Below are 20,656 nucleotides of genomic sequence, written 5' to 3' on the forward strand. Positions count from 1 at the left end.
TAGATGATACACATACAAACATGCAGGCAAAACACTCACACATAAATCTTTTTTAAAAAGGTAAAAAGAGGCTTGGAGAGATGGCTCAGAGCTTAAGAGTACTGACTGCTCTTCCAGAAGTCCTGAGTTCAATTCCCAACAACCACATGGTGGCTCACAACCATCTGTAATGAGATCTGGCGCCCTCTTCTGGCGGGCAGGCATACATGCAGGTAGAATACTGTATACATAATAAATCTTTTTTTTTTTTTATTTTTACTTTTTTAAGGTAAATAGAATAAGGATGAGGCAGGGGTTGGAGATTTAGCTCAGTGGTAGAGCACTTGCCTAGCAATCGCAAGGCCCTGGGTTCGGTCCTCAGCTCTGGAAAAAAAAAAAAAGATGAGGCAGGAGGATTGCCATGAGTGCTACAGCCACAGACAGCCTCTGGCTCCTGAGATGAGATGTCTCTCAACCTAGGGAGGACAGGATGGTGGGTAACTACAACAAGCTGTAACAAGATGTCTTCTCTTGAATAGACAGTGATCATTGGCTCCTATATGATTGCACATGGCTTCTTCAGTGTCTACGGCATGTGTGTGGACACATTGTTCCTCTGTTTCTGTGAGTGACCCCTTTACCTCAGCCCACCAGGGGCCCTGACTCCCTTCTCCCCACTGGACAAGGAAATCCGCCCTCCCATGAAAGCACCATGGTCACCCCAGAGTTCCTGGGGTCCTGGATGTCCCTTCTACTAGGCCCGTGCATGCCCTCCTGCTTCCTCACTGTGCTCCGAGCTAACTGTTCCTCACCCCCTCCTCCCTGAGCCTTAGCTGGAATACTCTCTCCCCTGGGTCTTTGGCTTTGAGATTTCTAGCGTTGTTGGGAATTAGCGGGGTCCATGGCTGCCACTAACTCTGGTCTCCACGTGTCTTCTCCCCTCTTTTCCTCCCCCATGCCTGCTGGCTTCTTCCCTGTTTTTCCTCTGCCTCCCTTTTCCACCCCCTCCTTTCCTGACCACCCCATTTTCCACCCCCTGCTGGTTCCTGGGGGGCCCAGGTGAGGACCTTGAGCGGAATGACGGCTCTCAGGAGCGACCCTACTTCATGTCGCCCGAGCTGAGAGACATCCTATTGAAGGGGAGTCCGCAGGCGGGCAAGCAGGAGGATGTGGAGGAGGAGTAGAGAGTGAGGGGACTGGCAAGCGGCCCGGGCCTCTGGAGACCGGGTTTGTGCATGTGATGGGCTTCCTTGACCGGGAGTGTGGGGCTCCTTCAGTCATTTCCTACCTCCCTCTCTTTCCAAGACTAGACAGTCTACCCACCACGGAGCCACGCCCCGACCCCTCACTGGGGGTTCTAGGCAGTCTACCCACCACTGAGCCACGCCCCGACCCCTCACTGGGGGATTCTAGGCAGGGGCTCCACCACTGAGCCACACCCCAGCCCCTCACTGGGGGATTCTAGGCAGGGGCTCTACCACTGAGCCACGCCCCAGCCCCTCACTGGGGGGATTCTAGGCAGGGCTCTACCACTGAGCCACGCCCCAGCCCCTCACTGGGGGATTCTAGGCAGGGCTCTACCACTGAGCCACACCCCAGCCCCTCACTGGGGGGTTCTAGGCAGGGGCTCCACCACTGAGCCACGCCCCAGCCCCTCACTGGGGGGTTCTAGCAGGGGCTTTACCCCCAAACTGTGCCTCTAGCCTTGTTTACTTCTTATTTGGGGACAGTGTCTCATTCTGTTTCCCAGGCTGGCCTTGGACTTATTGTAAAAGCAGGCCTTGAGCCTGGAGTTTTCTCAGCTTCTTAGACACCTTGGGTAACCGGCCTTTGCTGCCACGCCTGCTCTGCTGTGTTGCTTTCTAACCCTGAGGCTTCTCTGTAGCCCTCTGTTCCCTCCCCTGTTCCCCATCCCCACCCCTGACTCTTGACTCTCTCTCATGGTGCCTGCTCTGGGGCTCTGTCCACAGTGGAGGACCTGGAGAGAAACGACGGTTCCACCGAGAGGCCTTACTTCATGTCTTCCACTCTCAAGAAACTCTTGAATAAAACCAACAGGAAGGTAGCAGAATCCTAGACATCTGCCTCTTGGCCCTCAGGAAGCTGTGATCCGGTGCTTGCTAAGCGGCTGGGTCAGAGTCCCCAGCTCATCCGACTTGCCCAAAGTCACATCACTGCCTCTCTGCTGCCCTCCCTGAATTCTCATTTCCAAGGACCTAGAGGATTTGGGGCATCTCTTTCCTACGCCCAAGGGCACCTGGGAGTTTTCAGTGGAGCCCTGGGAGGTGGGACAGAATGGTCCCTGCAGTCCTCACTGGCTCAGATGGTGCCAACATGGTGAAGTAACTTGACTTCCAGGGTGGGAAATGGCCCCAGGATGTCTGCAGCAAGCTTCTTTGTACTCCGGTGCCCCTTCCAGCCAAGAGGGAAAGACTGGAAGAAAGAGTCTCTGCAAGCAGGCTCAGTGAAGCCCAGCTCCAAGCCCTGCCTGTCCCAGCTGGGACAGAATTGGATCTCCGTGGCTGGTTCAGCCCAAGGGCCAACACATGCATTTCTCATTCTTACTACTTTTTAATCTAGTCGTACAGTAAGGGGTCTATCTGCTTTCAGTCCATCAGGCTCCACGGCTGGATGGAGCTACTGAGTGCCTTCATTTGTAACCCCACCTCCAGCCTGGGGGTGGCTGGGTCACAGGAAGGAGGAGTGCACACCCAGAACTGAAGGCATCTTCCTGATAGAGAGACAGTGTGGGGGAGGCGGGCCTGCTGCAGGGATCAAGAGTGGTGTGGGGAGCAGCCTCTGTGGTGAGTTGGGTCCTCCATTAAGTGGCTAATGGCTTCTTAATGGAAACTTGAGGCTCCTGGTCCACGCTGGAGAAGGAATGAGGAAGAGCCTATGCCCCGCCCTTTCTCTGCCAGTAATCCACACTGCTGTTTTTCTAAGAGGAGAGAAACTCAAGGTCACCCAAGGGATGAGGTGGGTGTGTTAGGTGTCCGAGCTAACTAGGCCCGCCTTGTTCTTTCACCTGACACTAGAATCTTTTTGCCAAACTTCTTGAACTTGGGAGCCAGGTGGCTGACCCCCACTTTACTTCTCAAGCTCAGACTTCCCCCTCACCACTGCTTTGCCTGTCAGTAAGATGCCAGACTCTTGGAAACAGCCCAGCCTGGGGTCCCTCAGTTTCCTGTGCCTGCCTTGTGTGTGCCATCCCACTCAACCCTTCTCCTGTGTGCCCAGCCCTATGCTCATAACTGCATTCCAACCATTTAATAAAGTGCCTCTTGTACAGATCCTGACTTGCTGTGTTTGTAGTGGGAATGTGGGAAGCTTCTGGGAGCAAGGGCATCCGGTGCGCTGGGCATCTCTGAGCTATGGCAGTTTGCTCAGGGAAGAGGAGGGACCAGAACCCAGCCTTGATCTCACCTCCAAAGCCACCCCTGCAGCTTCTGTGAGGACTCCTGTAGTTCCCTAATGAACAAAAGGTTCTGATTAGGAATTGACCGGAGGAGTGGAGAAACAGCCGCTTGCTTCCCACCTCCTCCTCCCTCAGTGACTTCCCTGGACACAGTCACCTTGCCCCTGCACCTGGTGTCTCACAATTGAGGAGAGCTGCTTTTATTTTTTAATTTGTGTGTGTGTCTGTGAATGAATTCCATGTGAATGCAGTTGCTCATGGAGGCCAGAAGAGGGTGTTGGAGCCCTTGGTGCTGGACTTAACTGGTCAAGAGCCACATGTGGGTGCCCCTCTGCAAGAGCAGGATACATTTATCATTTAATTTTCCTGTGTGCATTGAGTGTTTTGTCTGCACTATGTGTGTGTGCTTCCTTAGTCTTGGAGACCAAAAGAGAGTTGTGGGTCCTCTGGAATTATAGACAATTGTGAGCCCTAAAACATGTTTGTTTGTTTCTAAAGCTGCAAGCTGAAAGAGGTGTGGGAGCTGGAGAGGTGGCTCAGCTGTTCAGAGTACTGGCTGCTCTTCAAAAGGACCTGGGTTCAGTGCCCAGTACCCAAATGCCCGCACTACACATGTACAATAGTTCAACAAACAAACAAAACCCCCAAAACATAAAAAAACTACAGGGCTGGAGAGATGCCTGGGGGCTATGGATTTATTCTGCTCTCACAGAGGACCTGGTTTGGTTCCCAGCATCCTCATCAGGTAACTCACAACCTCCTATAACTTTAGCTCCAGGGAATGTGACATCTCCACTGGTTTTTGTGGACATCTGTATTGGTGGACACAGGCACATGTCCATACACAGATACAAACGCAAGTAATTTTAAGAAATAGTAACTATGCCGGGTGTTGGTACATAGTTGTTGTCTGCAGGGGCCAGAAAAGGGCATCAGATCCCCTGGGACTGGAGTTACAGATGGCTGTGAGCCACCATGTGGGTGCTGGGAATTGAACCACATCCTCTGGAAGAACAGCCAATGCTCTTAACCAATGAGCCATCTCTCCAGCCCCTTACATTTATTATACATACATACATACATACATACATACATACATACATACATACATATTTATGTGTATGTTTATATATATATATATATAATATACAAATCCTTTTTCCCCTCTGTTTTTTTGAGACAGGGTTTCTTTGTAGCCCTGGCTGTCCTAGAACTCACTCTATAGACCAGCCTAGCCTCAAACTCACAGAGATCCACCTGCGTTTGCCTCTTGAGTGCTGGAATTAAAGGAGGGGATCATACCGCCCGACTACATTTATTCTTTTAGTGTGTGAATGCGCCAGTGTGTGTGTGTGTGTGTGTGTGAGCAGCAAATCCTTCAGCTGCTAAGCCACCTTTGCTTCAGCCGTCTGGGTCGGTCTGGCTGCCAGACTGCAGGAATACTGCTGCCCCCTGGTGTCTACTTTTGTTACTGCTTCTAGCCAATTGTTCGGCTCCTGGAAAATCTTTATCAGCGGCTGCCATCAGTGGTCTCTGTGTCTCCTTTTCAGTACAGAGTATGGTGTTGAACAGGACCTTTGCACATGCCAGGCCAATATCTTACCATTCAATCATAGATGCAGACCCATCTTTTTTTTGGTGGGGGGCAGTGTCTCACGTAGCCCAGGATGGCTTCTGATTCAAAATGGAGCTGAAGACAACCTTGAACTTCTGACTCCTGCTTCTGTCATTCCAGCAGTGAGATAGCAGGCCTGTGACACCACGCTGCATTTACATGACGCTGGCATTAAAACCAGGGCTCTTAGTTACCCACTCTGAGGAGTGGATGGGGATAGAGTGGGAGGGAGGTGAGGAGGCAGGAGAAGGGGAGGGAGGGGGAACTGGGGTTGGTATGTAAAACGAAAAAAAACTTAATAAATAAATATAAAAAGGAAAAAGAAAAACAAAACAAAACAAAAAAAACAGGGCTCCGTGTATGCTGGGTCATCTACCAACTGAGCACTTCACCAGCCCTCCTTTTTGAATAATTCTTTAATTTAAAATTTATTTTTATTATTTGTTAAGGTTTTATACTTAAAAATATGTACGTGTTCATGTATGTGTGTGAGTACAGAGGCCATATGTGAGTGTTGGATACCCTGGAGCTGGAATTACAGGTGATTGTGAGCCAACTGATGTGGATGCTGGAAACTAATCACAGGTCCTCTGCAAAAGGAGAATGCACTTGGTTTTTGGTTTTTTTTGTTTGTTTTTCCTGAAACTCACTTGGTAGCCCAGGCTGGCCTCAAACTCACAGAGATCCATCTGCCTCTGCCTCCCCAGTGCTGGGATTAAAGGCGTGAGCCACCACCACCCGGCTTTAAAAACATTTTTGAGACAGGGTCTCACTATGTAGACCCACCTGCCTCTGCCTCCTGAACTCTGGAATTAAAGGTGTGTACCAATACTCCCAGCCCTTAATTATTTTTGGAAATGGGGTCTACCTAGGTAGCCCAAAGTGGCCTGAAACTTACTGAGTAGACCAGGTTAGCCTTGAACTTACAATCCTAGTTCAGGCCCCCTAGTAGATAATTAAGGGCACATTCCATCATTCTGGCTTCATATACAATTTTTAAGAATGGCTATGGGGGCTGACGAGATGGATCAGGGCTAAGAGTGCTTACTGCTCTTGCAGAGAAACCAGATTTGGTTCTCAGCACCCACATGGTGGCTCACAACCACCAGTAACTCTAGCTCTGGGGCATCTGATGTCTTCTTCCATGTTCCTCTGGAACCAGGCAGGCACATGGTACACATATATACATTCAGACAAAACACCTATACGTACAAAAATAAAATATAATATAAAATATAATTGTTATGCGCAGGTCTCAGGGACGCCCAAAATCCACCACAGAGACTGAATCTTGCATGTAAAAGCAAAGAGTCTTTATTTTTCAAGCTCTGGGGCTTGGTCTCTCTGTCTGTCCATGCAGCAGTGAGAGCCCAGAGCCCAGGCGGGGTGGGGTTTTTATCATAGCAGAGGTTGGGGTGAGGGGATTTCCAGGGTTCAGGACCCTGATTGGCTGACATTTGTCTAGGGTTATAGGGAATGTTTGGAATGTCGGGCCTCTTAGATGCAGGCCCCACTGGCAGGGTCAGCTTATGGCTCTTCCTGGGTCGAGTGTTGCCTGCCAGAAGCTGTGTCTGGGCCTCTAAGCCTGTCATGGCAACTGTGTAGTCAAGCTGTGTTTGGGCCCCCCCACATCTGCCTTCCACAAATACATGAGCAAAGGAGAGGGGACAGAAGCAGACCTGGCCCTGGGTTTGAGTCCATCTTCAGTACTGGAAAAAAAAAACAAAATAGAGTAAGGTCATCAGGTCACCAGCCATTATTTAATGACGAGGAGCTGATGAGAGTCTTGGAAGCAGAGCTCCAGTTATCATCTAGTTGTCTGGGAAACACGGATGGCTTAGAAGAAGGAATGCTAGAATGATCGCAGGCTTGTGTGTTCCCCCAGCTCCTTCAAAGGCAGTATGCCCAGGAGCAGAGGACCTTGAGGGTCGGCTGGGTGTGGTGTTGAGGCAGTGGTGAGATTGAAGCGCCATCTCCTGAGATGGAGATCCCAAGGGGCCTGCTCTCCGGCTCCTTTTCTCGGTGATGGGGATGGAAGCCAAGAGCTCCATTCCTTTAACCATTTTGGCATTTGTGACTCTGGTGCAGAAAGAAACTTCAGGCTTATGATAAACTGCAGAGTTTTATCAAAGTGTTTTTATTTATTTATTTATTTATTTATTTATTTTATTATTTTTTTTTCTGGACAGGGTTTCTCTGTGTAGCCCCAACTGTACTGGAACTCACCCTATAGAACAGGCTGGACTTGAGATCTGCCTGCTTCTGCCTCCTGAGTGCTGGGATTAATTTTTAATTTTGTGTTTCTTTTCTTTTTTGAGTTTCATTTATGTGTACTGGTCTTTGCCTGTGTTTTGGGAATCTTTCTGGAATAAGCACTCTGATGCCAATGAGAATGGAGGAGAGATATCATGGGTGGACCAAAGCCAGGATGCTCCTGAAAGGCCTAGGTCCTGAGTCTAGTCTTTCATAAAAGCCCACTTGGCAAGCAGCAGGTTGTCAAGGGCAAAGACCCATTGTTTCAGTTATTCCCAGGTCATTCTGTCCAGGTAGCAAGTGAAGACTGCTGGAATCCAGCTCCAGCAGGGTTCAAGTCCCAAAGAGGAGGTGTGGAGTCAGCAAAGGGAAGGAGGCAACGGACATGATCTGAGGTTCATTAGGATGGCTGCCTGCTTATTGAAAAAATTATATTCTATAATTCTATAATTGCACAATAGTTTAGCCACAGGCAAGATTGAGAGCAGATTTGATGTTTTAGAGCATTTTTCCTGAGACAAAAGCAGTAAGTTCAGCAAGTATCTATATGGCTATTGTTTTCTAAGGTTCATTAACCCCACCAGCCATGCTTTACATCAGTGGAAGGGTCACAAATTCCTCCTGCCAGAGATAAGGAGAATGGTGCTTTTAGCAAGCAGGAACTCTCTTCAGTTCCCTGAGGGAATGGAGACCTTTCCAAACGCCTGACCTTGGGAAAAGGACTTCTTCTGGGGACCAGACACTCCTGTACAATTGAAGAGCAATTTCTCATTCCTCAAGAGGCGTGATGCAGCGTTTGCACTGTGAAGCATAATAAGCACTGAGATGTTTCCTAATTTTGTTTCCCTGTGTCTCTGTCTTACCGTATGGGCCTGTTCCCCTCATACGCTCCCAAAAGGAAGGTCCTGACATCTCACTCTTTCCCCATTACACGGTACGGTTCTGACTCCTCTACACTTGTTAACTGAACTTTTTGTCCTTTAATGGCCCCAGGCTCTGCATCTGGATTGTAGGCATTTCGTCCTTGGGGTCAGGTATATCTAGTTAGGCAATCTCTAACTTTCTCGTTCTTGGTGTAATCAGGAGGGCACAAAGGGATTGCTTTGTGCCAAGTCATCACACTGTACGGTAGTGGGGATTTTTTTTTCCCAGAGAATTGTTTCGTGTAAACAGGCTGCCATTTTATACATTTTCATCCTTCAAAGCCCACACAAAATTTCCCAAAGGAAAAGGTATAAGAGAACTCCCACAGCACGTAGTGAGAATCATTAAAAATGGAAGCGAGAGGAGAGGGGGGAGGGACAGTATGAGCAGAGATGGTCAAGATCATGACGGAACCCACAGAGACAGCTAGCCTGAGCTAGTGGGAGCTCACAGACTCTGGACTAGCAGCTAGGGAGCCTGCAAGGAAGCGAACTAAGCCCTCTGCATGTGGGGGACAGTTGTGTAGCTTGGTCTGTTTGTGGGGCCCTTAGCAGTGGGATCAGGAGCTGTCCCTGGTGTATGAGCTGGCTTTTTGGAACCTATTCCCATGCTGGGATGCCTCACCCAGACTCGATGCAGGGGAAGGTGCTTAGCTATGCCTCAACATGATATGCCATGCTCTATTGACTCCCATGGGAGGCCTGCTCCTTGCTGAAGGAGGAGGAGTGGATCGGGGCTGCAAGATGGGAACTAAAGAAGGGAATGGGAAAGAGGAGGGAAGAGAAACTGTGGTCGGTATGCAAAACGAAAAAAATTAATAACAAATGTTTGATATAAAAAAGGCAGTTCAGCTATTAACCTTTAGAGATGGCTCAGAGGTTAAGAGCACTGCTTGCTCTTCTGAAGGTCCTGAGTTCAATTCCCAGCACCCACATGGTGCCTCACAACCATCTGTAATGAGATCTGGTGCTCTCTTCTGGCCTGCAGGGACACATGCAGACAGAACACTGTACACATAATAAATAAATAAATCTTTAAAAAAAAAAAAAAAAAGAAAGAAAGTAAAAGAATGCTGGAGACTCGTGATCTGCATTGCGGAAGTGTGGAACTTGGTCTAGCGGCACTGCTTGCCATGAGGTCCATGCCAGAAGTCATGCTTGGCAAATAGGTAATACAAGTAGTTGTTGGGGTGCATGGTATAGCACAGGTCGGTTGAAGAAAGAAGGCACTCCAAGAAAAAATTTTTTCATGTTGTTGGTTGTTTTTCAAGACAGGGTTTCTCTGTGTAGCTTTGGAGCCTTTCCTGGAACTCACTCTGTAGCCCAGGCTGGCCTCAGACTCACAGAGATCCACCTGCCTCTGCCTCCTGAGTGCTGGGATTAAAGGTGTGCGCCACCACTGCCTGGCCCAAGATGAAATTTTAAGGCCCATGTGGCCGCAGGAAGGTCCAGCCTCTTTTGATGGACTGAACCCTAAACAGCCATACAAAGGCATATTTATTGAAAGTTACTAGCGTTGGGGATTTAGCTCAGTGGTAGAGCATTTGCCTAGCAAGCCCAAGGCCCTGGGTTCAGTCCTCAGCTCTAAAAAAAAAAAAAAAAAAAAAGAGGGGTTGGATTTAGCTCAGTGGTAGAGCGCTTGCCTAGCAAGCTCAAGGCCCTGGGTTCGGTCCTTGGCTCCGGCAAAAAAGAAAGAAAGAAAGTTACACAAAGTATTTCCCTCATACCAAGGTCCCTAATCTAATTTGCACGTCTTACTAAAGGAGAGTATCTCAGGCCCCCAGGACTCCAGTCCTTTATGGTGTGTTGTTTGCAATGCACTATAATACAAGAGCTTCAGGTGTGCCTGAGACATCTTGTGAACAAACTCATGGCATGTCTACAAAGCTCCTTCAGCAAAACAATCACTCTTTTCACAGGGCTTCTTCAAGGTCAAAATACTTAAACGAAACAAAACAAAACAAAAAACAGCTGTGCTGTGGGATGTTCTCTATGCTGTGAATGTGTTGTTTTGATTGGTTAATAAATAAAGTGTTGATTGGCCATTAGCCAGGCAGGAAGTATAGGCGGGACAAGGAGAATTCTAGGAACAGGAAGGCTGAGTCAGGAGACGTTGCCAGCCACCGCCATGACAAGCAACATGTGGCAACATAAATGAATAGAAATGGGTTAATTTAAGACAGAAGAACTAGATAGCAAGAAGCCTGCCATGGCCATATAGTTTGTAAGCAATATAAGTCTCTGTGTGTTTGCTTGGTTGGATCTGAGCAGCTGTGGGACTGGCGGGTGAGAGAGATTTGTCCTGACTGTGGGCCAGGCAGGACTGGAGGAAACTTAAGTTACGCAGCTATTCATTCTAATATCTACCCCGGATACAAGGACTGTTAAATCCCTACAACAAGCAGTGCTTTAAGTAAATCTCTAAATAAATCAACAAGTCAGCATCTAATGATTTGTTTTCTGACTTGTTCTATTGTATTCCCTCCACTTCACTGTCATAGCACCTCACGAACCTATCCTGAAGGAGTGTGTTAGCGCTCCTGGAGTATCATCTGCATTCTATTCCACTGGCTGCCTTTTGTACCTCTAGCCTTAATCCTTTTAAATAACTTTGGGCATTTTTCTCATACTATTCCTGGCTGGTTAGCATGAAAACAGCATTTCTCATTAAAAACCATGGATATGCCTCTAATTCCAGTGGTAATAAGTCTAATCCTCTGTGGTTTTGTAGGCTGAAGTTTCCTGTCCTGACTGCCTGCTCCCAAATAACTGACTCATATGTGGTGGTATTGTGTTCCCCAAAATATTGTGCACCCTAATAAATGTATCGGGGGGGGGGGGCTGGAGAGATGGCTCAGAGGTTAAGAGCACCGACTGCTCTTCCAGAGGTCCTGAGTTCAATTCCCAGCACCCACATGGTGGCTCACAACCATCTGTAATGAGATCTGGTGCCCTCTTCTGGCCTGCAGTCATAATGCTGTATACATAATAATAAATAAATAAATCTTAAAATAAATAAATAAATAAATTTATCTGGGGTCAGAGAAAGACAGCCACTAGATACAGAGGCTAAAAAATGGTGGCACTCATGCCTTTAATCCTAGCATTCAAGAGGCAGAAATCCATCTGTTCAAGGATACAGCCAAGCTCACACCTTTAATACCAGAAAGCAAGCCTTTAATCCCAGGGAGTGATGGTAGAAAACAGAAAGGTATATAAGGCATGAGGGCCAGAAACTAGCAGAATTTGGCTGGCTAAGCTTTCAGGCTTAGGAGCAACAGTTCAACTGAGATTCATTCTGGATGAGGACTCAGAGGCTTTCAGTCCGAAGAAACAGGATCAGCTGAGGAACTGGCAAGGTGAGGAAGCTGTGGATTGTTCTGTCTCTCTGATCTTCCAGCATTCACCCCAATACCTGGCTCTGAGTTTGATCTTATTAATAAGACTCCTTAAGATTCGTACTACACTCATAGACTTAATAGAAATTATAAATGATCAGCCAATAGCTCAGGCTTGTTACTAATTTAACCCATTTCTATTCATCTATGTGCTGCCCCAGGCTCATGGCTTTTACCTCTATCCTATTTTGTGTGTCCAATTGTTCTCCATCTGGCTGGTGACTCCTCTGACTCTGCCCTTCCTCATTCCATCATTCTGTTTGACTTTCCCACCTAACTTTATCCTGTTCAGCTACTGGTCAGTCAGCTTGTTTATTAAACCAATCATAGTGACATATATTCACAGTGTACAGAAGGATTATTCCACAGCAGGTTTTGGAAGACCATTTCTGTCAATAACTTCATCTGATTCTGAAGAGTATCTGGCTACCCAACATAGCTGCTATGTTGGACTTGTGGACGCCAGCTGCAGCAGCGTTGGCGCCATGGACCCTGCCAGGACCATTCCTAGCAGGACTGGCCAGAGTGCAGGGACTCTATTTCCTTCTTTCTTTCTTTTTCAAGACAGGGTCTCTCTGTGTAGCTTTGCACCTTTCCTGGAACTCGCTCTGTAGCCCAGGCTGGCCTCGAACTCACAGATCCGCCTGGCTCTGCCTCCCGAGTGCTGGGATTAAAGGCGTGCGCCGCCACCACCTGGCTCTTTTTTGTTTTTTTGAGACAAGGTTTCACTGTGTAGCCCTGGAGAATTTTCTTACTTATTGACTCTAAGGCATGTAAGTACTTCTGACCTCACTTCCTGGAAGCACATCTAAGTCAGGGGCCAAGAGTCTGGTCTGCATCTGTCTCCCAGGGAGCAGGTGTCCATATTATTTTTTTCCAGGTTTTCCCCTGTAAGGCCCTTTATGGCCTTCCTTAACTCCGTGACCCTCTGCAGAAGCTCCCCTACAGGCTGGGGAAGTTCACATGTGACCAGTATTTAAGATAGTTCCCCTCACAGTTGTTCTGTCGTCCTCTGGCTACTCGCCCCACAGGCTGTCACTAGCTGGGGCCATCTTCAAAAGGAATCACAGTCTGCTGTGCTGGTGTGGGCAGTTCCGTCCATCGCAGCAAGATGGCGTCCGAAGGATGAGCTGTGGCTGGCCTGTCCCCATCAACACACCGATGGGAGGGCAGAACCCCTGGGGGGCAGTTGCTTATATTGCTGGGTTTCTAGGAACTGGAGCTATCCTGGGACAGTTGCTCTGCAGACTACTTTATGTGACAACCTGAGAGGCTGATTAGGGACTCACTGGACTTGCATCTGGAGGACCAGGAAGGATATCAGGGGTCAGAGTAGGAGATGAGCTGTCATCCCCATTCTGAGTCATTTTGATGGTTAGTTTCAGATGCTAATCTTGGCTGGCTGTCCTGGCCCACTCCTGGCTTGAGTTCACAGCAACCTTGGCATGGGTATGGTGTATCCTCAGCTTGATACTTGCAACATTAATTGCTGAGGGAGTGGGCAAATTTTGTCCAGTGTCATCTAAATCTTTCAAGAACTCTAGAGGTGGGTGTGCCCACATTCTTGGAGGTCCTTTGAATCCTTTAGGAGTAGTGGTGGGGGCCAACACAATCTCAAAATGTACCCTAAATAATACAAGTGACAAATTTCAGGGCTGGAAAGATGGCTCAGTGGTTAAGAGCACTGGCTGCTCTTCCAGAGGTCCTGAGTTCAGTTCCCAGCAACCACATGGTGGCTCACAGCCATCTGTAATGAGATCTGGTACTCTCTTCTGGCAAGTGTATACATAATAAATAAATAAAAATATATTTTATATTTTAAAAACCACAAGGTGGGGCAGGCAAGCAAGGGAGATAGAGAAAGCTATGTGGCAGCAGGTTGTTAAGGGCAACAAACTATTGTTCCAGCCCTTTCTCCAGGCCATTCTGTCCCAGCCAGTATGTAAAGTCATGTTTGGCAAATAGGCCGTGCAAGCGGTGCCTTAAGTAAGTCACCGAATAAGCCAAGTGTTTAATACCCGTCTTTTCTACTTGAGTCTGTTTCGCCTGCAAGGAAGTGATGTACCAGGTGCATGCCTGGTACCTGAGGTCAGAAGATGGTGTTGCATGGCCTGGACCTGGCATTATAGACCACTGTAAGCTGCCATTTAGGAGCTGTAATCAAACCCAGTCCCCTTCAAGGGTAATGAGTGTTTTTAACTGCTGAACACTTTCTCTGGCCCCAAAGTGGTGTTGCTCTTGTTTGTAGACTAGGTCTCACTATGTAGTCCTGACAGACCTTGAACTTAGAGATTTGCAGGCTTCTGCCTCCTAAGTGCTGGGATTGAAGGCTTTAATGTCTATACCTAGCTAAAGATGTATTAAATTTTACTTTAGTTTCATTAATTTATGTATGCATGTTTGTTTGTGGGTACCTGTAGAGGCTAGAAGAGGACAGGAAGTTGTGAGCATATTGATTCGGGTGCTGGGAACTAAATTTAGGTCCAATCCCCATTACAGATATACACAAATACGTACACATACAGGGTTTCTCTGTGAAACAGCCCTGGCTCTCCTGGAATTCACTCTGTAGACCAGGTTGGCCTCAAACTCAAGAGATCCACCTGCCTGGGCCTCCTGAGTGCTGAAATTAAGGCATGCATCACCCTTGCCCAGCACTAAAGATACTTTAATATGGGCTTAAGCAAAGAACTGGCAAGTAAAGCTCCCCACTGAGAATTTCCTCCAAGCACTCAGGGGCTAAGAACGAACTGAGCACAGGTCCTCTGCCAGAGTAACCGGTGCTCTTAACCCCTGGGCCATCTCTTTCTCCAGCCCCCGTTTTCAATTTTAAAAGTTGTGGTACAAGCTGGATGTGGTGGTAAAGGCTTTTCATTCCAGCATGGCAGAGGCAGAGGAGTTGGCTCTCTCTTCTGATCTGAGCTCAAGGCCAGCCTGAGTGAGAAGCTGTGTTACAGGGGCTGGTGAGAAGGCTCACTGGGTAGAGGTGTTTGCTACCAAGCTTGTGGACTTGAGTTTGATGCCCGAGACCCACATGGTAGAAGGAGAGAACTGCCTCACACACACCCTTTACACGCTAGGAAGCAAACCAATGCACTGGAAAAAGAATGTTTTAGTACCACACTCAGCATGAACGTGCCTTTCAAAGCCAGGCGCACTGGTTCATGTCCTTTAGCCGAGGAGTTGGATGTGTAAGCCTGGGCAAGAAAGAGACAGGTCTTGAAAGAAAGAAGAGGGAGGGGCTTTGGGGATGAGTCAGTGGGTAAGAGTGCTTGTTGTCTAGTCTGAATTTGATTTCCAGGATTCACATGTGGAAGGAGAGGGCTGACCTTCACAAGTTGTGCTCTCTCTCCACTTGTGCATGCACACACACACATACACACACTTAGGCAGCACATACGCGCACACACATACACGCACACACACATGCCGCACACGTGCGCGTGCACACATACACGCACACATATGTGCGCACACGTACACACACATGTGCGTGCACACACGCACACACATTCACACACATATGCAGCACACATGCTCACACACATACACGCACACATATGTGCGCGCACACATGCACACACGCATGCACACACATATGCACACACATGCACGCGCACATGCACATACACACATGTGCGCGCACACATGCGCATACACAGATGCATACACATGTGCACACACATGCATACATGCACACGCACAGTCACACACACCCACGCAGCGCACACACACAAACACATGCACACACATACATGCTCATGCACAGGCACTCGATGGGCTGAAGAGATGGATCAGTAGTTAAGAGCATTTGTGAGCACTCAGGTTTGAGTCCCAGCAGGCACCTGGCAGCTCACAACTATCTGTAACTCCAGTTCCAGTGACCTGACACCTCTTCTAACCCATGCTGCCTCCTGTGTGCATGTGGTGTACATACATACCCTTAGGTGCAACCCAGATGGACACAGAATAGACAAAATGTAAAAAGAAAAGTTGCCATCTGAAAAATTGTTTAGATTTATTTCATGTGCCTGAGCGTTTTGCTCCAGTGCGTGTTGTGTACATCATGTGTGTCTGGTGCTCACAGAAGTCAAAAGAAGGTACTGGCTGGGCGGTGGTGGCACACGCCTTTAATCCCAGCACATGGGAGGCAGAGCCAGGCGGATCTCTGTGAGTTCGAGGCCAGCCTAGTTTACAGAGCGAGATCCAGGACAGGCACCAAAACTACAGAGAAACCCTGTCTCAAAGGGGGGAAAAACAAAAACAAACAAACAAACAAACAAAAACAAAAACAAAAGAGGGTACTGGATATCCTGGTTACTCTCTAGCTCCCAGTCATCTTTATAGTTCTTACTTTTCATGGTTTTTCGAGACAGGGTTTCTCTGTGTAGCTTTGCGCCTTTCTTGGAACTCACATGGCAGCCCAGGCTGGCCTCGAACTCACAGAGATCTGCCTGGCTCTGCCTCTCGAGTGCTGGGATTACAGGCATGTGCTACTGCTGCCCGGCCTATAGTTCTTATTTATTTAAAGTGTGGAGTGGTAGTGTGTTGTGGAATATTAATGGAAGATGTGTTTGTTACATTTGTTTATGCTGTAGAACATTTGTTTAAGGATGGAAAGATGTGTTGCATTCTTTTATGTTGCATTTGTTTAACTGAAACTGTGTTACTTTGCCTGTCTAAAACACCTGATTGGTAATAAAGAGCGGAACAGAATACCTAGGCAGGAGAGGGATGGCGGGGCTGCCAAGCAGAAAGAATAAACAGAAGAAGAAAAAGTGAAGAGGAAGGAGTGAGAAAAGGAGGAAAGAAGCTGCTGAGGGCCAGCCACTCAGCCACACAGCCACACAGCCACTCAGCCACACAGCCACTCAGCCACACAGCCACTCAGCCACACAGCCAGCCACACAGCCACTCAGCCACTCAGCCACACAGCCACACAGCCACTCAGCCACTCAGCCACACAGCCACTCAGCCACTCAGCCACACAGCCACTCAGCCACACAGCCACTCAGCCACTCAGCCACACAGCCAGCCACACAGCCACTCAGCCACTCAGCCACACAGCCACTCAGCCACATAGCCACACAGCCACTCAGCCACTCAGCCACACAGCCAGACAGCCAGACAGCCACTCAGCCACACAGCCACACAGCCACTCAGCCACACAGCCACTCAGCCACTCAGCCACACAGCCACACAGCCACTCAGCCACTCAGCCACACAGCCACTCAGCCACTCAGCCACACAGCCAGCCACACAGCCACTCAGCCACTCAGCCACACAGCCACACAGCCACACAGCCACACAGCCACTCAGCCACTCAGCCACTCAGCCACACAGCCAGACATGGAATAAGAAGGAAAGGAAAGATATACAGAAATAGAGAAAGGTAAAAACCCAGAGGCAAAAGGTAGATGGGATAATTCAAGTTAAGAAAAGATGGCTAGAAACAAGCCAAGCTAAGGCTTGGCATTCATTAAAAAAGAGTAAGTCTTTGTGTATTCATTTGAGAGTTGGGTAGTGGGGCCCCCAAAGAGCAAATAGTAAACAAAACAAACAATCAAATAAACAAACTCCCCAAATCCTCAAAAAACAACAACAGTGGTGCAGTTTGAACTCAGGACCGAAGGCATGTTAGGTAAGTATTCTACTGAGCCACACATGTTAGGTTAGTGTTCTTCTTCCAAGCCACACATGTTAGGTTAGTGTTCTACCGAGCCACACTTCTGAGCGTCCACATTTAGTTACTTGGGTTAGTTCTCTACCATGGTCACCTTACATTCTACTAAAAGGTCAGGAGAGCAGTGAGCACAGAGGAGACACAAACAAATACATAATTACAAAACCACCCCAAACAACCCAAACAAGCCCAGTGGTTGTGGTACACACCTTTAATCCCAACACTTAGGAGGCAAAGGCAAATTTCTGTGAGTTGGAAGTCTAGTGTAGAGTGAGTTTCACAGATAAACCCTGTCTCAGAAAGCCAAAGAAAAAGAGAGAAAGAAAGAAAAAAGCATCCAAATGAACAACAAGAAAAGAACCATGGAGGGACCTAAACACAGCCAGAGGGGCATCGAAGGACCTAAACACAGCCAGAGGGGCAGACAGCTCAGCCAATGTATTTGTTAGGTTTCTATTGCTGTGGTAAAAACACTGACTGAAGGCAACTTGGGGAGGAAGGGTTTATTTGGTGTACAGGAGTCTGTTTGGGAGGAGCTAAGGTGGGCACTCAACCCGGCAACCAGGAGGCAGGCCTGAATCAGAGAATAGGGCAGAAAGCTGCTCACTGGCTTGCTCCCGTGGCTTGCTCAGATACCTTTCTTCTACAGCCCGGGACCACCTGCCTAGGGATGACAAGGTCCACAATGGGCTAGTCAATTACCAATTAAGAAAACGCATCACAGACACGCATAGGCCAATCCTATGGAGGAATCCCTCTATTGAGGTTCCCTCCTCCTATGTGACTCTACTTTGTGTCAAGTTGACAAAATATTGCCAGCAGGGTGGTAAAGGCAGTTGCTGCCAAGCCTGAGGAAGTGAAAGGTGAGACCTGAGCCAGGTGGTGGCAGCGGAGGCAGCCTTTAATTCCAGCATTCGGGAGGCAGAGGCAGTGAGTTCGAGGCCAGCCTGGGCTACAGAGTGAGTTGCAGGACAGCCAGGTCTACAGCTTCACAGAGAAACCCTGTCTTGAAAAAACAAAAAACAAAACAAACAAACAAACAAAAAGGTGAGACTGATTCAAGTTGCCTTCTGACTTTCACATGAGCACACATTTGTACACTCAAGTGCACACACACATTAAATAAATACATGTAATATAGAAAGTTTCAAAGAAGATCTTTCTGCGTTTCATCAGGGGAGTGGGGGAAATCTTTGCACTTGAGAGTAGTTACTGGAGTGTAGCTAGCTGTTCATGAAGGCAGACTAGAGGGGACCAAAAAGCAAACGGGAAGGCATGCACAGCCGCTGTCACCCGCGAGAGACGTGAGGAGAAACAGGGAAAGTTCATTAAGGGCAAGAGGAAAAGAGTGGCACCTGGAGACCATGGTGAGCAGTGCCAGGAGGGGAAGATGCAGGCGGGAGGGTGGCAAATGGCACCTAGCTTTTTCAGCATTTATAGTGACCCAGGGGGACATGGACAAGTGAAGGGAGCAGCTTGTCGCAGTGGCCAGCGCCTTGTACTCAGCAGCTCTTAGGTAGGGTGGCTTGGGCATTGACAAAGGTGCACTTTTTTTTTTTTTTTTTTGGTTTTTTGAGACAGGGTTTCTCTGTGTAGCTTTGCTCCTTTCCTGGAACTCACTTGGTAGCCCAGGCTGGCCTCGAACTCACAGAGATCCGCCTGAGTGCTGGGATTACAGGCGTGTGCCACCACCGCCCGGCCGGGACTGGTTCTTTTTATATGGTATACATGGGTTCACATGTTCCGTTGTGCACGTGGACGCCATAAGTCCATGTCTGTCTGGTGTTTTTATCTCCTCTTTGTTTTGTCTCACTAATCCTAGAGCTAAGTCAGCTAGGTGCGCTGGCTAATGAGGTCCAAGAGCTCCTCTGTCTCCACTTCGCCAGCCCTGGGTTTACAAGTGTGCACTATCATTGCTCAGTTTTTTACATGCACGCAGATAAGCAGCCTGAGTTTGAAGAGGAAAAGGTAGGAGATAGTCCACTCTGTTAAGGTCTCTGAACTTTATACATTGTGTGGCTACACACATACATACAGAGACAGAGAGAGACACAGGCACTGAGAGAGACTGAGAGAAAAGAATTCACTAGTATCTGCCCACAGAGGCTGGGAAGGTGGCTCAGAAGGTAAGAGCCAAGTTCAGTTTCCAACACCCACAGGAAGGCTCACAATCCTCTGTAACTCCAGCTCCGGAAGATTCAACACCCTCTTCTGACCTTCTCGGGCACCTGGTGCACATATGATGCACAGACACACATGCAGTTAAAACACTCATCCACATTAATAAAAAAAAATCCATCTGCAAACCAACCTCAGGAAAACCTTACTAACCACCACTTGGTGGCGCTGTCAGAACAGGCATGTCAGTTTAGACACCTCGTTTCCCTCCTATGTCAGGAGCGTCTTAGGTCTGTCTGGTTGAGATCTCAAACCACCTATAAATTGATTTATACATTTTCCTTTAATTTTAGCCTTTGAGTGAGACATATCTAAAACCTGTTAACCGAGTTAAAAAAAACCCAAAGCTGACACCAACTCGTGTTAACTGTTGTTTATTGGTATGAAGGCAATAAATTCCTGTAGATACACGAGGGATATGAAGGAGGGGGACCTGGGTGGGTGAGAGTTTTGCTCCTTCGTATCTCGTCTGGAATTTGGCCTTTTGTGTGTGTGTGTGTCTGTGGTACTGGGGTCGACCCAGGGTCTCCTGATGTTAAGTAAGCTCTCAACACGGAGGCACTATATAAACCCTCAGTAGCCTGGTGCCCTGGCCATGTCTGTCATCCAGCTACATTAAAGTGGAAGAGAAGCGTCAAGTTCAAAGCCAGCCGGGGCATCTTAGCAAAACTGCTTATTTTAAAAATACAAAAGGAGGGCCGGGGAGATGACTCAGCGGCCTGAGCCCCTCGGCCTAGAGTGCTGAGACCCGGATCGGTGCGAAAGCCGTGCGCACGTGCCAGTCCTCCTGCCCAGGTCCCCAGTAGCGCCCGGAGCGCCAAGGCGCATGCGCGCGCGTCCCGGAGCGCTCAGAAGGGCCCACCCCGGCTCCACTGAGTCACGTGACAACGGTCGCCTGGAAAAGCCGCCATTGGAAAAAACCAAAACGAAACCTCTGAGTCTCATCAGGTGATACAGGTCTACCAATAGGGAAAATGAGACAGGAAACAACAACAACAAAAAGTCCCATGACGAGAGCGGGGCCGGCCGCTGTCATGTGACCCGGCAAACCCGTGAGAAGAGAGGCCGGGCGCTGACGTCACACAGCCGGGCGCAGCCCCTGGGCCGATGTCACGTGACGGGGCCCCGCCCCTCCGAGCACGTCTGGTCCCGCCCGCCCACGGGGGGCCGGGCCTCGGCCGCCCGCCCACGTGACGCGGGGGCGGGGCCTGG

The 20,656-nt window shown here is 48.5% G+C and overlaps 1 protein-coding gene across 2 annotated transcripts in view; it reads left to right on the forward strand.

The window, feature by feature from the left end:
• The window catches only part of Slc44a2 (solute carrier family 44 member 2), a 36,026-nt gene extending 32,757 nt beyond the window's left edge, over positions 1 to 3,269 (forward strand). The window contains exons 21-23 of one of the 2 annotated variants that reach the window (XM_036192334.1): positions 519 to 603; positions 1,039 to 1,206; positions 1,950 to 3,269. In XM_036192334.1, coding sequence (XP_036048227.1) covers positions 519 to 603; positions 1,039 to 1,163 — 210 coding nt within the window. In that variant the 3' untranslated portion in view covers positions 1,164 to 1,206; positions 1,950 to 3,269. The remainder of the gene's footprint in view (positions 1 to 518; positions 604 to 1,038; positions 1,207 to 1,949) is intronic. The other variant, XM_036192335.1, reaches the window with a different exon arrangement.
• The last annotated feature ends 17,387 nt before the right edge of the window (positions 3,270 to 20,656 follow it).

The sequence above is a fragment of the Onychomys torridus genome, chromosome 7, assembly GCF_903995425.1.
Source record: "Onychomys torridus chromosome 7, mOncTor1.1, whole genome shotgun sequence".
In the NCBI taxonomy this organism is placed as follows: Eukaryota; Metazoa; Chordata; class Mammalia; order Rodentia; family Cricetidae; genus Onychomys; species Onychomys torridus.